The 16,318-nt window shown below is 53.0% G+C and overlaps 9 protein-coding genes across 9 annotated transcripts; 5 read left to right on the forward strand and 4 right to left on the reverse strand.

The window, feature by feature from the left end:
• Positions 1–1,051: 1,051 nt before the first annotated feature.
• On the forward strand, positions 1,052–1,441 carry PHYSODRAFT_337413 (hypothetical protein; the record flags this gene model as incomplete). The annotated part of the gene is made up of 1 exon (XM_009535081.1): positions 1,052–1,441. One exon carries the CDS (start codon positions 1,052–1,054, stop codon positions 1,439–1,441), a length of 390 nt encoding a protein of 129 aa, XP_009533376.1.
• Positions 1,442–4,344: 2,903 nt separating this feature from the next.
• On the reverse strand, positions 4,345–4,719 carry PHYSODRAFT_304447 (hypothetical protein; the record flags this gene model as incomplete). The annotated part of the gene is made up of 1 exon (XM_009535082.1): positions 4,345–4,719. One exon carries the CDS (start codon positions 4,717–4,719, stop codon positions 4,345–4,347), a length of 375 nt encoding a protein of 124 aa, XP_009533377.1.
• A 338-nt stretch (positions 4,720–5,057) lies between these two features.
• On the reverse strand, positions 5,058–5,474 carry PHYSODRAFT_403246 (hypothetical protein; the record flags this gene model as incomplete). Its single annotated transcript, XM_009535083.1, has 1 exon — positions 5,058–5,474. A coding segment is annotated over one exon (417 nt), but the record flags the coding sequence as incomplete, so codon positions are not given.
• A 2,727-nt stretch (positions 5,475–8,201) lies between these two features.
• Positions 8,202–8,393, forward strand: PHYSODRAFT_417193 (hypothetical protein; the record flags this gene model as incomplete). The annotated part of the gene is made up of 1 exon (XM_009535084.1): positions 8,202–8,393. A coding segment is annotated over one exon (192 nt), but the record flags the coding sequence as incomplete, so codon positions are not given.
• Positions 8,394–8,609: 216 nt separating this feature from the next.
• On the forward strand, positions 8,610–8,882 carry PHYSODRAFT_519184 (hypothetical protein; the record flags this gene model as incomplete). Its single annotated transcript, XM_009535085.1, has 1 exon — positions 8,610–8,882. The coding sequence occupies one exon, from the start codon at positions 8,610–8,612 to the stop codon at positions 8,880–8,882; it is 273 nt and encodes a 90-aa protein (XP_009533380.1).
• A 1,278-nt stretch (positions 8,883–10,160) lies between these two features.
• PHYSODRAFT_337416 (hypothetical protein) lies at positions 10,161–10,463 on the reverse strand (the record flags this gene model as incomplete). Its single annotated transcript, XM_009535086.1, has 1 exon — positions 10,161–10,463. One exon carries the CDS (start codon positions 10,461–10,463, stop codon positions 10,161–10,163), a length of 303 nt encoding a protein of 100 aa, XP_009533381.1.
• An 885-nt stretch (positions 10,464–11,348) lies between these two features.
• Positions 11,349–12,955, forward strand: PHYSODRAFT_548480 (hypothetical protein). Its single transcript, XM_009535087.1, has 3 exons — positions 11,349–11,588; positions 11,657–11,746; positions 11,819–12,955. The coding sequence occupies exons 1-3, from the start codon at positions 11,353–11,355 to the stop codon at positions 12,876–12,878; spliced, it is 1,386 nt and encodes a 461-aa protein (XP_009533382.1). The 5' UTR covers positions 11,349–11,352; the 3' UTR covers positions 12,879–12,955.
• Positions 12,956–13,064: 109 nt separating this feature from the next.
• PHYSODRAFT_563571 (hypothetical protein) lies at positions 13,065–14,450 on the reverse strand (the record flags this gene model as incomplete). Its single annotated transcript, XM_009535088.1, has 2 exons — positions 13,065–14,351; positions 14,430–14,450. 2 exons carry the CDS (start codon positions 14,448–14,450, stop codon positions 13,065–13,067), a joined length of 1,308 nt encoding a protein of 435 aa, XP_009533383.1.
• Positions 14,451–14,573: 123 nt separating this feature from the next.
• Positions 14,574–15,365, forward strand: PHYSODRAFT_347528 (hypothetical protein; the record flags this gene model as incomplete). The annotated part of the gene is made up of 3 exons (XM_009535089.1): positions 14,574–14,582; positions 14,654–14,764; positions 14,788–15,365. The coding sequence occupies 3 exons, from the start codon at positions 14,574–14,576 to the stop codon at positions 15,181–15,183; spliced, it is 516 nt and encodes a 171-aa protein (XP_009533384.1). The 3' UTR covers positions 15,184–15,365.
• Positions 15,366–16,318: the final 953 nt, after the last annotated feature.

Raw genomic sequence — 16,318 nt, forward strand, 5'->3', positions numbered from 1 at the left:
CACCTTCGATGCCTGACGATTGAAGTGGGTGGCCTCTTCAAAATACTTTCACGCAACATCAAGACCGTACATAAGCGGAAGACACAGGCAACATTCATGTAATTAATAAAGTTTCTCGGGTATTCATTATGGAAACCACCACTGTATCACACAAACCACTTTTTGTTTACTAACTTTGTCAATAAATATCGATTTATCAATATAAATTACCAGATATTAATACATGACAACATCGGACCTCCACACGGATCGCTTCATCACTAGGGCTCTGCGAAGGGTGGGATAGGAGAATTTTGGTATAAACCTCTTCATTTTTTATTATATTTTTCTTATTAGCTACTGTTATCTCCTGCGCCTGCTTCACGGCCTCAGCATCTGCCCGCAAATTTGCCAGTTAACACTGTCTACCGGCAATACTTTACAAAGTTGAAAGTGCGAACCTTGATATATCTGTTTAGAGCTTGTAGAAATATCCAAATGCTTACATTTAGTCATAATCCTTTTGGGAGCCCAGTGTGGCACCGGAGTTATACCGGTTTCAAGAAAATATACCAGTTAGATGTCAAGAGAGGCCATCGATTGACTTGACGTACCACCGATATAATCCTATTTGGTCTGCGATAGCAGCACTAACGTTGCTTCCTATCCAGTAATATCAAATAACCGATATTAATACAAGGCAAAATCGGACTGAAGATCTTCACGAGCGGAGCAGTTAAAATAGCTTTTTAGAAGGAAGGCAGGAAGTTGAAACCAACGCAGATGAGAACGTAGAGCAGCGTTAGTTTCAGACTTCCTTTACAGCGCTCACAGCTTAACTCTTTTGGTACCGGTACAACAAATGGCCCTTCGGGACAGTATGATGTCTATACCGAAGTCATTATAGTAACGTGATTGGCTGAAATGATGAAGCTCGCGGATCTATAATTCTTATGTACCATATCATGTCCAGAAGAAAACTAATTTTATGTTCATCCTACCACCAAACCACAAAAGTTTTCGAGCAGCGCTTGGACCAAAAGTTTTCACTCCATTCCTCAGATGGCCATGCATGGCAGCTTCTGATGGTGGCTACGCTATTGAAGCCCGTGGGCTGCTACTTGCTCGTCGGGGTCGAGCGAAGCCGCAACGGAGACGGCGGCCCGGACGCAAGACGGCGCCCCGGACGCCCGTGTGGACATCGAGCTGTGTGTATGCTGCGACCGCCAAAATGCGCTCGCTCGTGCTCCTGGTGGTGGTGATGGTGTTGACGCTGTCGACGATGGAGACCAAGGACTGCGTCACGTGTAAGATGTACGAGTCGGAGACGATGACAGAGACGGCGGGGGCTGCTTCGAGTGTCACGGGGACTTCGGGTCGGAGACCACGACGGAGACGGCGGCCCGGACGCCCGTGTGGCCAGCAGGATGTATGCAACGGCAAAGAAGAACATGAGTGCTAAGTCTGATAGCGGTAGTTGGATTTGAGTAGGGTACGATTGTTTTTTACTGACTACTCGTAGTATTTCGAATTTCGATGTAGATGAATGGGTCGATCGGTAGAGGTCACACGAGTTTCCCATTGTTTGCTGGCGACTAAGGCAACATCAAAACTAGTTAGTTCAAATAAATGTAAATACTAGTACCTAAGTCCATGTATGGTACCGGCGTGAGATATTTCGTCTGATGCAGAGGGGTAGCTGCCGGTTTGTGGGATCAGCGTCAAGCCGACCATACTTCAGATAGAAGTAGAGCTGGTAGAGCGTTTTATTGAGGCGTCTGGGGTGTCGAACTCGGTGGAGCAGGCGGCTTCTGCTCTCACAGAGCTCGCTTCCATACCGCTCCCAGTCGCACGGATCCTCGTGGCATTTGTCGCAAATCATATTCGCTCGCTGTGGGGCTGAATGAGCGAGTATGAGCACTACAACCACAACGTATTTTACAAGCAAATACACGGCTGACTGTTTCCACATAATATCGGTACTAGAGTGTGTATTCATCCTTGTCGCTCTACAAAGAAATAAACAATCTTACTGGTCAAAATATGGATTCAATTGGATGTCCATAAGAGGGTGATCCGGTAGTGAAAGAGTTAACCCTCCACGCCACACCCCGGCTGTGGAGGCGCTGCAATGTAATTTTCAACTTTTGTACCGGGTTCGGCACGCCCCCCAATAAGTAAGACGACGACGACGACTGAAAGGATAATTATCCGTACTGACCGTAAATGCATCAAACATTTCCAAACTGACCGCAATAGCAGCACATGGCCAACACTCATTGAAGTTTCATCAGGGCTCCACAACTGGGACGGGGCACACGAAAATCATCTGATCTAGGCAGTTAGATGGTTGTGCTCACTCGCTTTTTGCGTTGCTGTCGCATCAAACCCAGTAAGTTGTTCAAGCCTGGACGTCCTATCATTGATGCCTTATCATGTTGAGGCCCGGCAGCATGTCGTTTAGCGTCTTAATGCTGGTGTGTATGGCTAGTCTCCAGGGGAGCCGACCGTCGCGACGTCCGTGGTAAGTGCTTCACTGGCCTATATGCTTCTTTCTTGCGACTCTATCTTCCTTCTCTTACACAACTATGCGTTTGGTTTAGATGTTTCTCGTGGACTGCCTCCAGCTGAGATAATATGGCTGCTTATCGTGCTCGACCCCAGCTGCCGGCGCTGAAGGACGTGATACCGCGGTACACCTCAAAGCGATGCACCCGCTGCTGAACCGAAGACGGTACGAGCTCAGGATATTTCTGCGAGTATGGTTGAGGTGTCTGACCTGTTTACTGTATCGATTTATGATGTACGTACAGGTGCTGCTTGCGAGCAGGAGTATGCTAATTCAACATGCGTGCTGTAACTGGAGGTAAAGTGTTATATTAATTGAAAATAACACAGCAGCAGTGGTGATCGGAAATGTCCACTTAACGGTATGTTTTGTGCATCTGTCATGTAGACCTCGCGAATTTACTGCGGCTGCTGTGCGAGGCCAACTCATGACCCGGTTTGCCCTTGTTTCATCCGCATGTGGGTGTGTGTGGGTATGTGGGGTGGGAGCGGGGGGGGGTAATAAACCCAGTACCCCCAAACCCAGAGAGTGGGCCAAGCAAGGGCATGATGGTGCCCCTGCAAGAAAATATTTTAATACAAGGTATTGACGATATTTTAAATGTTGATTAGCTCTTTCTAAGCCGTTTTGGGTGGGGTCGTCAGCATAAAGCAAAGTTGCAGTGCTTTTGCGAGCCGCTCAGACCTGCTTGTCAATCTAGATCTACTTGCTCGGTCCTCTGTACGGTCGCTCGTTTTTCAACTACTCCTGCAACTGCTCCCACACGCAGTCGTTGCGAAACTCCGTGCTGGTGTTGCTGGGCTTGACGCCAGCAACGGCTGCACGATGTAGCTGCATCTACAACACTTCCCCCTCGAAGTGAGCTCTCCATGGAGATAATATCTACATGGAGATATATTATAGATGCGGCCTGCCGTCGGGTCGCTTGCTGTTAACCCCGTGCTACTAGATAGCCAACGCGTTGCGCAGTGCCTTCACCGGTGCCAGCTCGATGTGCTTACGGACGAATGCTTTGGCCACCGCGGGCACGCCTGACAACATAACATCGGCCGTTTCCCACGAGTCCTCCAGCTCGTTCAAGCCGCGCCAGCGCACCTTGATTTCATGACGCTTCTCCTGGCGGTTGTATCGGGCCTGGAGGAGGCTATCCATCACATGGCCCTCGCTGTTGTGGGCGATGTGCAGAGTTATCCGCGTAAAACTTCAAGCGGCTAGTGTGCACCTCCTTACGCTATCTGGTCACCAGGTTTTGAATCATGAAAATCCAATTGGACACAGTGTCCACTACTTGCGCTGGCCCACACCACTTTACACGCAGCTTACTGCGCGTGTACTGCCACACATCAGCATACAGGACGAAATCCTCGATGACAAACGGCGCCTTCGTGGTGCCTTTCTTTTTGTCATGGTTGGCTCAGCTTGCTCCAGTCGCACCACATTCTTGCGCTGCGTTGACTGTATCTCCTCTAGCGTCGTAACTTTCACCGGTCTTGGGATTGCAATATGGTCGCTTGGACCCATCCATCGCCTTCAGGCACTTCGCGCATTACCACTTCCGCCGTCCCATTTGCCCAAGGGCAACGAGCTGTAGGGAAATGGTGGTGTGCCCCGAGCGCATGTTGCAGGGCCTCAAATGTCTTGTTCTTGAAATGCGTACTCTGGTTGCTAACCCAGGTACGATACACTCCGAATGATGCGAACCAGTCCATCAGCCCCGAGAATGTAGCCTCAGCCTCAGCAGTCTCATACAGCAACAACCAGGCAAACTTGGATGCATCATCCTTAATGTTCAATACCTACTCTTGCTTTGTGTCACTCTCCTCCATGAACAGGAAGTCCCAGTGGATAAGCTCGTTTAGGTGATCGGTATGCAGGGCTTCCTCCAGCTGTCGTTGCCCACTAAGCGTGCTTGCGCAGTGCAGGCAACGCTGCACAAAAAACTCCACGTCGCTTTTCATGTCCGCCCAAACGAACCGCTCACTGATCTGCTGCAACGTCAAAGTCATCCCTCGGTGACCTGCGATTCCGAAATGACCCACCACGCAAATACGGACTTGTAGATCAGTCGCGTCATCGGGGATCCAGATCTTACCTCGGGCATCCTTCCAGAGTCCGTCCTCGTTACATTTAGTCATCTCACTTGGAGCGGACGCCGCGTCCTGCACTGCCATAATCTCTTGAAGTGTTGGTCATACAAAACCCTCATCCGGTTGTGGTGATAACGGCAGTGGCACTTGCCAAATTGCGCAGATTGTCTTCAACGACGAGCCCCAGCGCGGCAGCAAGTCCGCCCACACATTCTCGTCGCCAGCAATAACATGGATTTCATACAGATACCCCATCAGCACCGGAGCAACTTGTCTGCGGTTTATTTGGGCACTGTCTTCGAGACGCTGTGTGGGTCAACGATATAGCACAGGTTCCGATGGTCCGTGAACAGAGCGAACCCATCCGGTCGATGAAGCAAATAATCAGCACGTCTGCATGTTTCCACAATAGCATAAGCTTCCTTTTCGACTATGGCCCACCTTCGCGCTGCTCCTAAGAATGATCCACTGAGCATCATCAACGGCTCGTGCTCTTGTTCGCTAATTGCCCGTGTTGCATGGTCACGGGGAATCTGAGTGGTTGCCGCCCCCCAGTGCTCGTCGCTGGCATCAGTGTGCACGGTGAGCAACTTGGCTGGCTCCGGATGTGCCAGCTGAAGTGCATTCTTCAGTGCGAGTTTGCAACGCTCCGGGCAAGCGACCTCCGCTTCACCCCACCCCACATCAGCCAGTTTAACCGCGCGCATTTGCGTTTTCTTACGGCCCCCTGTGCGCTCGTAGACTGCCTCCATCATTTTCACCAGCGGGTCAACCAGTTTTTTAAACGACGGAAGTGATGTCCTCATCCAGTTCAGAGCGCACACAAATTGCTGCAGCTCCTGACCTGTCGTGGGCGCCGGCAGCTTGGTGAGCGCGTCAATTCTGGCCAGGTCATACCGGACACCTTTGCGCGATACGACTCTACCACACCAAAGCGCTTCGCGCAAGTAGAAACTGCATTTCTTACCATTGAGCTTCAGACCTTTATCAGCGCAAATCTGCAGTACTTTCTTAAGGAGTACAAGCAGCCTCTCATCGCCGTCTTCGTAGCCGAGCAGGTCATCTATCCAGATCATCAACCCGTCGTTGAACACCTCGGCGAACATCTCCTGGACCGTAGATGGCACGTACCCTACGCTATTAGTGCCACTCATCAACGCTCGAGTGGTCTCCTCCGTCAAGATCGAGTATATCTCCTGGCACCACACGGCCATCACAAACGGCCAGAAACCCTTTGAAAAAGTCTAACGAGAAGTACCGAGATGAGCCACGTAGTTGCTCAAATGCTGCCTCCAAAATGGGCATAGGCCACACAATCGGCTCTACACACCCCTTGGGACCGCGTACGTCCACAGTCATGCGATGGGCGCTCACTTCGTGCTTGTTTACCACCAGCGGGGGCGAACACCAACTGCTCCGGGGGGGGGGGGGGGGGTTCGATAGCAGAGCCCAGCCTCAATCAGCGCGCTGATGTGATTCTTAACCCTTTCGCGGTAAAAGGATACAGAAAGCGCCCTTTAGATGATTTTCCAAAACACGGTAGAGTGTACCCCCTCTTAAAGGGTGCATCCTGTGCCCTTTTGCACAAGTTCAAGCTAGTAATCAACCTTCTTTTAAAACAAATCATAATCGGTACGCAGAAATCATCATGTAATCATTGTATATATACAAATGCTAAGTCATACGCATACATTCTATGTACCTGCAAATCCCCGTAGATGGCATGTCCCATAAGACACACCGAAAAGGCTCCGTAACTTTGTAAAGGACGCCTAGAGCGCCCTTCTAGAAGGAAATATCAATGAGTTGTATACTATAATTTATTGAGGATACTCGCGAAAGGGTTAAGAAACTCGCGGTGAGCAGGCGAGTACCGGCGTGCTCGGCACCGTACGGGTACTGCACTCGGCTTCAGCTTCACCTCCATGGGCGGCATGTCTACCGGGGGATCTCGTCCAATTAGGATTCGGAACACATCAATGAGCTGCATGAGGATATTTTCCAACTCAGTAGCAAATCCCTCTGTTGCTCCAAAGCACCGAGCCTCCTCAACTTTCTTCAGCAGAATGGCTCTCGCGCTCGGCCTCGATGTCACTGGTAAAATCGGGAAAGAGCGCTCGGTCTTCCTCCTCCTCCAGGTACTTTTCCTCCGTCGTCGGCGCAGGTTTCTCCACAGCTCCGGCATAGGCCAGAACGCTCGCCACCTTAGTTGCAGGGCCATCGTCTACATCACTCTTGTCCCACACCTCGCTGACTTGCTGGACCCCAGTCAAACGTTTTTCAGGACAGTATCCAAGCTTCTGCATTATTTATAGAAAGCAAGTGCGCGACGTCCGGACACTGGAACACTCCATGTGTCTGGTCGCCGCACTTAAAATATTTCCGAACCTGATTTCCTGGTTTCGGTGACGCCGCAGGACCATTACGCCGGGGCTTGGAAATTTATGCTGCGAGGCTCCACTTTTCTCAACAGCACGACCAGCATTTCCATCAACATGGTCACGTTTTGGTTGGGCGGCCGAGCTGATCCTCCAGTGCAGCCTTACCCCCTTCCCCGCACTAATACGTTGTATATGACTACATGTTATGAAAAAGAACAGCACGTCTTTTCTACGTGAAATGCACAGGTGTAGGTGAAAATATGCTATACAGATTGCTAACAGGAACCGCTCTCCCCATCATGCGTATGAGACAGTGCTACCCCTACTATGCCCTTGGTATTCCGATCAGATCAGACAGGATATGATACATGATTGTACATAGTGGCTCGAAATGCAAGATGGATCTCGTCCGATATGCCAGGGTATGTAAAAGAATAGGTACGCTGGAAAGAATTTTGCTATGTAAGGGTTATATTGCGCATGTAAGTACTAATATGCACCCCTCAGAGAGAATGCATCCTGGTGAGGTGGTCCAATCCAATACAACCGAGCAGGGCGTGCGCTATAATAATGCTAAGACGCCATTAGCGCGGTTGGGAAGACGTGTCACTTGATTGCTAGCTAGGTACAGCTGTTTTTTGTTTTCAAGGCATGCAGAGCCTGGTATGTTGGGACGCAATCATAGGATACTTCCAGCATAAACCCGCCCTTGTGTTTGATTTTTGTTCACCATCAATAAAAAGGATACTGCAAGTTGTAGTATATACCGCAAATCGCATGTAGTGAGCTGCACCCTCATATTAGCCAATTAAAAAGCGTTGAGCAGCAGTCCCTGAATCGCATGTAGAGAGATGCACAAGCCCCAAACCAACCAATTAGCCGCAAGTCTGGCGGCACCAGCATTGTATCACAGATATTCGGCTTTTGCCATGACGCGCGTCAAGCCGCGCCCTGTGGGCAGACCGCGCCTCGGAGGCAAGGGGCGCCACCACACGAAGCACCTAATTAAGGGTATTTCGGTGGAGAAGAAGCTGACAGGTCTCGCGTTCTGGGCATCGGCCCCTCTACCCAAGATGCGCAGTACTATTGCGCAGTTCTGGCCAGAACTAGCGCCGGAACGCTACAATTGAGTCAGCCAAGCTCGAGGCAGCTCTAAAAGGTAGCCATCTAAAGGTGTGAAGCGTTGGGGAAGGGACCATTCTCTCTGAATCTGTTGAGCTAGAGATCGTAGCATGGATTAATAGCCTTAGACAGGAGAGGGTACCCGTGTCGCCCCGAATGCTGACTTTCCAAGCTCAGCAGATTGCTGTGGAGGCTGGTGTCGCCTCCTTCAGGGCGTCGGACAAGTGGATCAAGAGCTTCAGAGGTCGCCATCGCGGGCGCCTACACGCCAGGGCCAAGTCAGTCCTGCGGATGTTGAGAGGGTGAAGGCGGATTTTGCAGAAGAGGTTGAAAAGATGGCGCGCCAACTGGGTATCAAGCGCATTTACAATGCCGACCAAACAGGTTATTTTTTATTTTTGTTTTATTTTTTTTAACAAAACTAATTCAAATGTGTGTATGTATGAAGCTGCTTTCTTTGAATATTTGCCAATGAAGAAAACAATCAATGCCCGTGGTGCTAAAACGGTTTGGGTCAAGTGCGCGGGGTCTTCAAAAGAACGGGCAACTGTGATGCTGTTGGGGGACTCGAACGGGGTCAAGCACACACCGTTCGTCGTGTTCATGATGAAGCCATCCAAGAACAAGGCCAACAACGAGAAGCGCTGTGGGTTCGGTGTTCGGACGTGGCCGGAAATCAAGCGCATCAAAGAGAAAACAGGACTGCAAATTTACACGAACGAAAAAGGTGGGCTCATCCTGTGATGTTATTGTGATGGGATTCTATGATACTAATTTTGATCATGGTTTGGTTTTGTATCCTAGACTGGTGGAATAGAGATCTTTCGATACGATTTCTAACGTTTCACTTTGGTAACCGGTCGTTCTCAGAGGAGCCCATCCTGCTTCTCTGGGACGACTTTAGCGGACACTGGACTTCGTAAGTGTTTCTCTACGCTGCTTCGATCAAGGTCGTTTTGATTAAGGTTCCGCCGAACGCCACCGCCGTCTGCCAACCGGCAGATGCAGCATGGAACTTCCCATTCAAGTGGGGGCTCCGGCAGCTGTGGCTCGACGACATACAGGCGCAGCTAAACCAGCCGCGCCCAGAGGGCGAGAAGGTCAAGCTGGAACCTCCAGGACGTGGCGGAATGTGCAGGTGGGTGCGCCGTAGCTGGGATGGGCTAAGCACCGACACTATTGCGAATGGGTACAAGAAGTGTAGTTTGTAGCTGAGCGACGAGTGCCTCGCCGCAGCGTCGCTGGTAGATGAGCTGCAGCAGCTTTCGTTGGCTGGACCAGTTGTGGACGCTGACCAAGACTTCGACCGCATTATCGAGGAAGCTGTCGTGTAATGCAAATAGATCGGTTTTCTATGAGTCGTTTGAATATTGATTTTGGAAGGTTGTACCTTGCTCATGAACATTGGGTGCAGCTCACTACACGCGATTTGCGGTACACCCTGTTGAAATATAGCTACCCATCCGAGGTCGTCTTAGACAACATGTGCGTTTGTCTGTGTCAACCAGTTTCCCGCCGGTTATAGAAATGTGTCGTACTTACGGAAGACGATAGTTAGATCAAATACGCATACTTGTAACATGTATATTGATCAAAGCCAGGGACCGAAAAACCCCGCGAGTGCGGGGGGGGGGGGGGGGGTAAACGCGGGAGGCCTCAGCGCGTCGACCAAGTAGCCGACCACCTTCTTCGGCTCCACTTGCACAACACCTTCCATGTTCATACCGTCAGCAATCTCATAGAAGTCGGCCATGAGGCGAGACTCAGCGTCCTGCAGACTCGTATCTATAGAAAGAGACTTCACCTCTCTATCCACAGTCTTATAGGCATCATGAAGAACTTGGTCTGGGTATCTTAGTTTAGCGCCTTTTGATGCGCCTCGTGTAGATTGCGTAACTATCCATGAAGTCACGCTTCTCCTTCTTGGAGCTGCCTCGGTATATGGGCGGCACCGGCAGATTTGTCCCTGCAGCCACGGTGACGGCGGGAGATGCGTCTGCGGGGCGGCTCTCAGTCGCAGGCTCAGCGCTGCTCCAGCAGCGCAGACCGGCGGTCGTGATGCGCTTGCAGGTACTCCGACGTCTGCGCAGCAAGTCGTTCTTGCTGCTGCTGCACCTGGCCCAACTGCTCAGTCGTCCTGTGATGGGCTGCGGCGGCGTGCTGGGCTAGGACATCGACTTGGCGCCTGGTCTCCCTGCCCTGGATCACTGCCGCCCGCGTCGTCGTCTCTTGAAGCTGCCGGTCGTGGTCTGCTAGCGTGGGCAACGGCGGGTACAACGGGCATCCCACCAGCGGGGTGGGGAACCATCGCTTCGTCGGCTTCATCCATGCAGGGAGCGACTCCCTAGCTAAAGAATTATTTGTTGTTTGCCGCTCGATGCAAATGTAGAAGTGAATGAGTTTAGCGCTTGCTTTGAACAACCTACTTGCTCTAGATCTCCTTGATCGGCCCTCTGTACGGTCGTTCATTTGCAACTACTCCTGCAACTGCTCCCACACGCAGTCGTTGCGAAACTCCGTGCTGGTGTTGCTGGGCTTAACCCCCGCAACGGCTGCACGATGTAGCTGCAGCTACAATAGTGCCCCATCGAGATTTAACAGCAGCAGCTTCCTCAGGTGTAAAGGTGCAATTGCCAAACTGCGTCCAGCTCGTGGGATGGATCTTGCCTAGGTACTCCGCGACAGTCTGTGATTGCTTAACGCCGTTCACTTTCACGGTTCGAGGATTGAGAACAGATTCTTGAAGCCGGAAGACAAGGTCTCGGACGTGCTCAATATTCGCTTCGCCAGAGCGAAAGTGGTGACAGACATTTAAAAAAAATGTAGAGAGCAGAACGTTAGATGAACGATGACCCCGCGGTTACGAAATTGTATATGGGCTTCTCTCTGCTTTCCTCTGTCCGAGAAGGCATTCTAGGATAGGAATCCAGTTATCCTGCCCGGTGACTAGAGACTCCAACGATAGGAACGCCCTGTAAAAACGACCCATGCTGTCGAGCTGACAGCAAACACGTGACATAATAATAATTTTGAACACAAAAAACTCAAAATTAATTTGAGCACTAGAATTATGTAATCGGTTTCCCTAATTTGCAATCATACAAACCTCAAGATCACTATCACCTACACTATTTCATATTATGGCTGAAAGCTGTTGGCTGAAAAGGGAGAGGGATCAGGTGGCTTCATTATCAAACAGCAGAGCGTAGCAGCTATGAGCGAGACTGAAGCCAAGAAGGAGGAAGTGGCGGCGGCGCCCGCAGCCGAGGCTGCGGCCCCGGAGGCTGAGAAGAAGGAGGAGGCTGTAGAGGAGGTCACGCAGTCGCTGGAGGAGATCCTGGCGCTGGGCCAGGGCCTGGATGACGAGGACTACAAGGCCGAGCTCGAGGTGCTGCAGAACGACCCCAACTCGAACCTCTACTCGGCCGTCACCTTCGAGGAGCTCAACCTGTGCGTGCTGCTACTATAATGGGATGTATTTATTGCTCGTGTATACTAACGATGCTGTTGGTGCACAGGCCGGAGGACCTGCTCAAGGGCGTGTACAACATGAAGTTCGCCAAGCCGTCCAAGATCCAGTCGGTGGCGCTGCCGCTCATCCTCGCCGAGTAAGTTCAGCCTTTTATGATATTATTTACTTTATAATACTGTGCTAACTAGATGCTATTGTCGCTGTCCAGCCCGCCTGAGAACCTGATCGGCCAGGCGCAGAGTGGCAGTGGCAAGACCGCCACCTTCGCCCTGGGCATGCTGTACCGCGTGGATGTGAACCTGAAGGCCCCGCAGGCCGTGTGTGTGGGTCCCACCCGTGAGCTGGTGCGCCAGATTATGGCTGTGGTGAACGCCATGGGCAAGTTCATCGGCGTGGACACGTTCCTGGCCATCCCCGGCAACGACCTGGCCCGTGGCGAGACGCTCAAGGCGCAGGTGATCGTGGGCACCCCCGGCAAGGTCGAGGGTATGATCAAGAAGAAGCAGCTGGACACCCGCAACGTCAAGATCTTCGTGCTGGACGAGGCCGACGTCATGGTCGCCGAGGACGGCATGCGCGAGCGCTCCGTGGCGATCAAGCGTCTGATCAAGAACCGCGCGTGCCAGTACCTGCTCTTCTCGGCCACGTACGCTGACGACGTGCGCGACTTCGCCCAGAAGATGGTGCCCGACCACAACATTATCACGGTGAAGAAGGAGAAGCTGACGCTGGACGGCATCAAGCAGTTCTGGATCGACTGCAAGACTCGCGAGAACAAGTTCCAGGTGCTGTCGGACATTTTCGCCATCCTGTCTATCGGCAAGTGCGTCATTTTCGTGCAGCAGCGTGACACCGCCAAGGAGCTGACGCGTGCCATGCGTGAGAAGGGCCACTCGGTTGGCATCCTGCACGGTGCCGACATGGCCAAGGAGGTGCGTGACCAGGTCATCGACGAGTTCCGCGCCGGCACGACCAACGTGCTGATCACGACAAACGTGCTGGCTCGCGGTATCGATGTCGCGGGTGTGTCTCTTGTGGTGAACTTTGACATCCCCCTTACGCGCGACCACCGCCCCGACCCGGAGACGTACCTGCACCGTATCGGTCGCACGGGTCGTTTCGGCCGCAAGGGCTGCGCCATCAACTTCGTCTACGACAACAAGAGCAAGCAGGACCTGGCCGAGATCGAGGAGTACTACGCTCGTCCTATCACTCAGGCCCCCGCTGACGACATCGAGGAGCTCGAGAAGCTACTGGCTTGGGAGTAAGCGGTGCTTATACGTACCGTGCCAGTCTTTAAGCAGAACCAAAGTAGAATGCCAGCGATCGAGCCTTGGACGGATCTCGCCTTGCAATAGACCAGAACACAAGAAGGTGGTGACGTAGGAAGTAACAAGACGAGAACCCAGGCCGAGGTCGAAACAAGCAAAAATGTCAGTCTTTTTCTATCTGCCTTACACGCTGAAGAAGTTGAGCTTCTTGTCCTCGCCACCCGTGACGAATGCCACGTTGTTGTCGCCCTCGCCCTGGTTCCGCCATGACAGGTCCAGCAGCTTGCCTTCGTGTGCGTTGACAGTGTGCAGAGGGATCGTGCTGCGAGCGTCCCAGACCTTGGCCGTGCCGTCGTATCCACCGGAGACGAACAGGTGCTCGTTGCTCGAGCTGTCCGGGTGCCAGGCCACCGAGCTCACCCACTCCTTGTGCGAGCGGAACGTGCGCTGTACGATGCTTTCGCCGCTCTGCTGTGCACGCGGGTCCCACAGACGAACGCAGTTGTCCGGGTGGGCCGTCAGCACAAGTCCATTCGCGCTCACGCTCAGGTCCGACACGGCGCGGTTGCCCACGAGCGACTGCGAGCAGGACTGGGTCACCAGATCCCACAGACGCACGGTGCGGTCGCTGCCCGCCGACACAACCACGTCTTCGTCGTGCTCCGAGTTCTTGGGGCGGAAGGCCACGCCCGTCACGTAGCTCGTGTGTCCGACCAGCACGATCTCCGCCTCGAGCTGCTGGAAGCTCACGGCGCCTGCGCCGTCCTCCGTCTTCTTGTGCTTCTTCGCCGACCGCTGTTCACCTGCGTCCTCCGAGGCGCCAGGAGCCTGCCACACACGCACCGTGTTGTCCCAGCTGCCGGTCACCACACGCTGTCCGGACGCGTGCATCTGCACGGTGTCGACACTGTTCAGGTGGCCAGTGAGCGCCGCCACGGGTGCCAGCTTCGCCGTTATGGTGGAGAAACGCCACAGCTGCGCGAGCTGGTCCTTTCCGCTACTGGCAATAACAAACTCGCCGTCTTTCTCAGCACTAGGAGCCACGCTCACCGCCTTGACCGCGCCCTGGTGCGCCTTCACCGAGGCCTTGCAGTCGCCCTGCGCATCGTACACGCGCAGCACGCCGTCGTAGCAGCCGGTGACGACCAGGTCGCCATCCAGCGCCGCCACAGCGCTCACCCAGTCCGGGTGGTCGCTGCCGCTCTGCTTCTGCGGCTCGGGCAGCGCCTCCACGTACTCGAGCGTCAGCAGCGCCTCCTCCGACACGCCGCTCGTCTGCAGGAACTTGTCCAGCGACGAGCGCAGGAACAGGCCGTCGATGAGGAAGTCGAAGGGCCGCGGCTTGTCGCCCGTGGCCAGCAGGTGGTTGACCACCTGCGAGAGCCCGCGGCGGTTGAGGCGCGTGGGCACCGCGAACGGCGTCTCCGTCACGCGGATGGACGCGTCCTTGGTCACGAACTTGACGCGAACCTGGTCATTGATTCATTGAAACATACGCAGTACATTAGAGACTGTGGTCAGGACGATGGTGCAGCCGGCATGACGAACCTGGGGTCCTTCCTCGTCCATTGTCGCCTGCGCGGTGTGGATGGAGAGCTATGGGCTACGGGCCGAGAGGTGATGCACAATTGACACTTTGCAATGCCTCTTCGAGCTGGTTGGTGGCTTTGACTGGAGGCGCTGATGCTCGGCATGGAGGAAGTTGATTGGATGATATTAAGTAAGTTGGGTGAGATGATTGGTTGAAATACAGAGTATCGCATGGTCAAAAGGCTCACAAGTACGTGTTCGCGGACTTGGATGCGCTGAACGAGGACGCGCTCACCTGCGTGATTGGGAGCCCCGACCGCAGTGCGAAGCTGCGACTGGCCCCGCTGGATGCCGTCGCTTTGACGAACTTCGTCAGAAGTGGGGAGGGAACATCGAGTCCATGTGCGGGACCTCGTTCTACTTGATGCCGGACGGCATGGAGCGCTTCCGAGCTGCCGGGTGGGCCGTGCGCGTGAAGAGCGAGCCAAACGATCAGTTGCTGGAGGAAATGCTCAGGAAAAACCTCTCGGAGAACGACTACGAGCCAAATTGGTTCTCATCCAAGACGCTGGTGCTGCTCGGCAGTGAGCTGAGTGACTCGTTGCGTCAGTTGGTCGAGAGGCACCTGGAGTCGGGCTGGCGCGTGCGCTTCTACAGCTTCAACCCTCGAGGAGCGCGGATGTCCGTGCGCCTCAAGGAGAAGTACCCTTCGAGCTTCAAGAACAAGTATTTGGATGGTGTGGACTGGGAGCTGATGCGGACTGGGAGCTGATGCGGACGGGAGACGTGGAGTCGATGTGCCGACCGCTTAACGACGTCAACAGCGTTGGCAATGATCGGTTTGTGTTTCTCGATGTGGACCCCATCAGCGCAAGACTGGCTGAGTTACCTGGATATCGCTTGAATGTCGACCTGTTGACGCAGATGCTGTGTGGAGCTGATCGAACGAAAGTGCGGCGCCAAGTGGCAACGTATCATCGATGGCACGATGAAGCGGGGGAGAAGGCGCTGCTGGCAAGTGGCTGGGTGCTGAGTAGGATATCTAGCCTGTCGGCTGACCAAGTGCAGCTAAATCTGCTGTATAATCTGATCCATTGGCCGTCCGATACGGCTTCGCCAAAGACTTTAGTACTGGCTGTGAGCGTGGATGTTCTGCCGGCGGACGAATACGAATTGCTGCATCGGCTTCTGACCCGATTCATGTCAAGGCGATGGTATATCGAACTGTACACCCAGGAGATCGACGGGCTCCCGGGGCTCCTTGCGATAATCGAGTCACATCAACATCAAATTTGCTGGAGAACTTTTAATGATCTCTTCATTGACTTTGTCGAAGGTGCGAGAAAGTTCAACGAAGAATTTGAGTACCTTGAGTAAAAGAAGCCCTTCCTCCTTGCGAGATGTACCCACAAGCTCTCGGAATCAAAATCTCGGCTACCACGAATGCAACGTCGAGGCAGGAGCTGGAGCAGCTATACCGGGAAAGTTTCAAGCTTGACAGTTCTCTCGATGCTATCAATCGAAAGACTGCATGCCGGCTGCAAGGGATGGAAGATTTCCATTGTGGCCTATTCGGTGAATGGGACTTCTTTTCAGACGAGCAATTTATACAGAGTGTAGATCATGCCAGCTACAACCCCAGTTAAAGGTTCTGAACTCATTGCGAATGAGATTCGCGCACGGAAACTCACTTATGCATGGAGCTAACGGGATTGTCACATTATCGAACAGCTCGTAGTGTTGTCGGAGCTACTCACTCTATATGATGAGCCACTGCCTAAACTGTACTGGTCGCTGCAGCTATTCTTCTCGTATTTTTTGTGATAAAACGTATTCTGCATCTGGAGAAGAGTCTGCTCGAAGATCTCTTTCTGCTGCTGAACGCGACACGTTAACTCTGCTTCTGC

This window comes from Phytophthora sojae (genome assembly GCF_000149755.1).
Source record: "Phytophthora sojae unplaced genomic scaffold PHYSOscaffold_8, whole genome shotgun sequence".
Taxonomy (NCBI): Eukaryota; Oomycota; class Peronosporomycetes; order Peronosporales; family Peronosporaceae; genus Phytophthora; species Phytophthora sojae.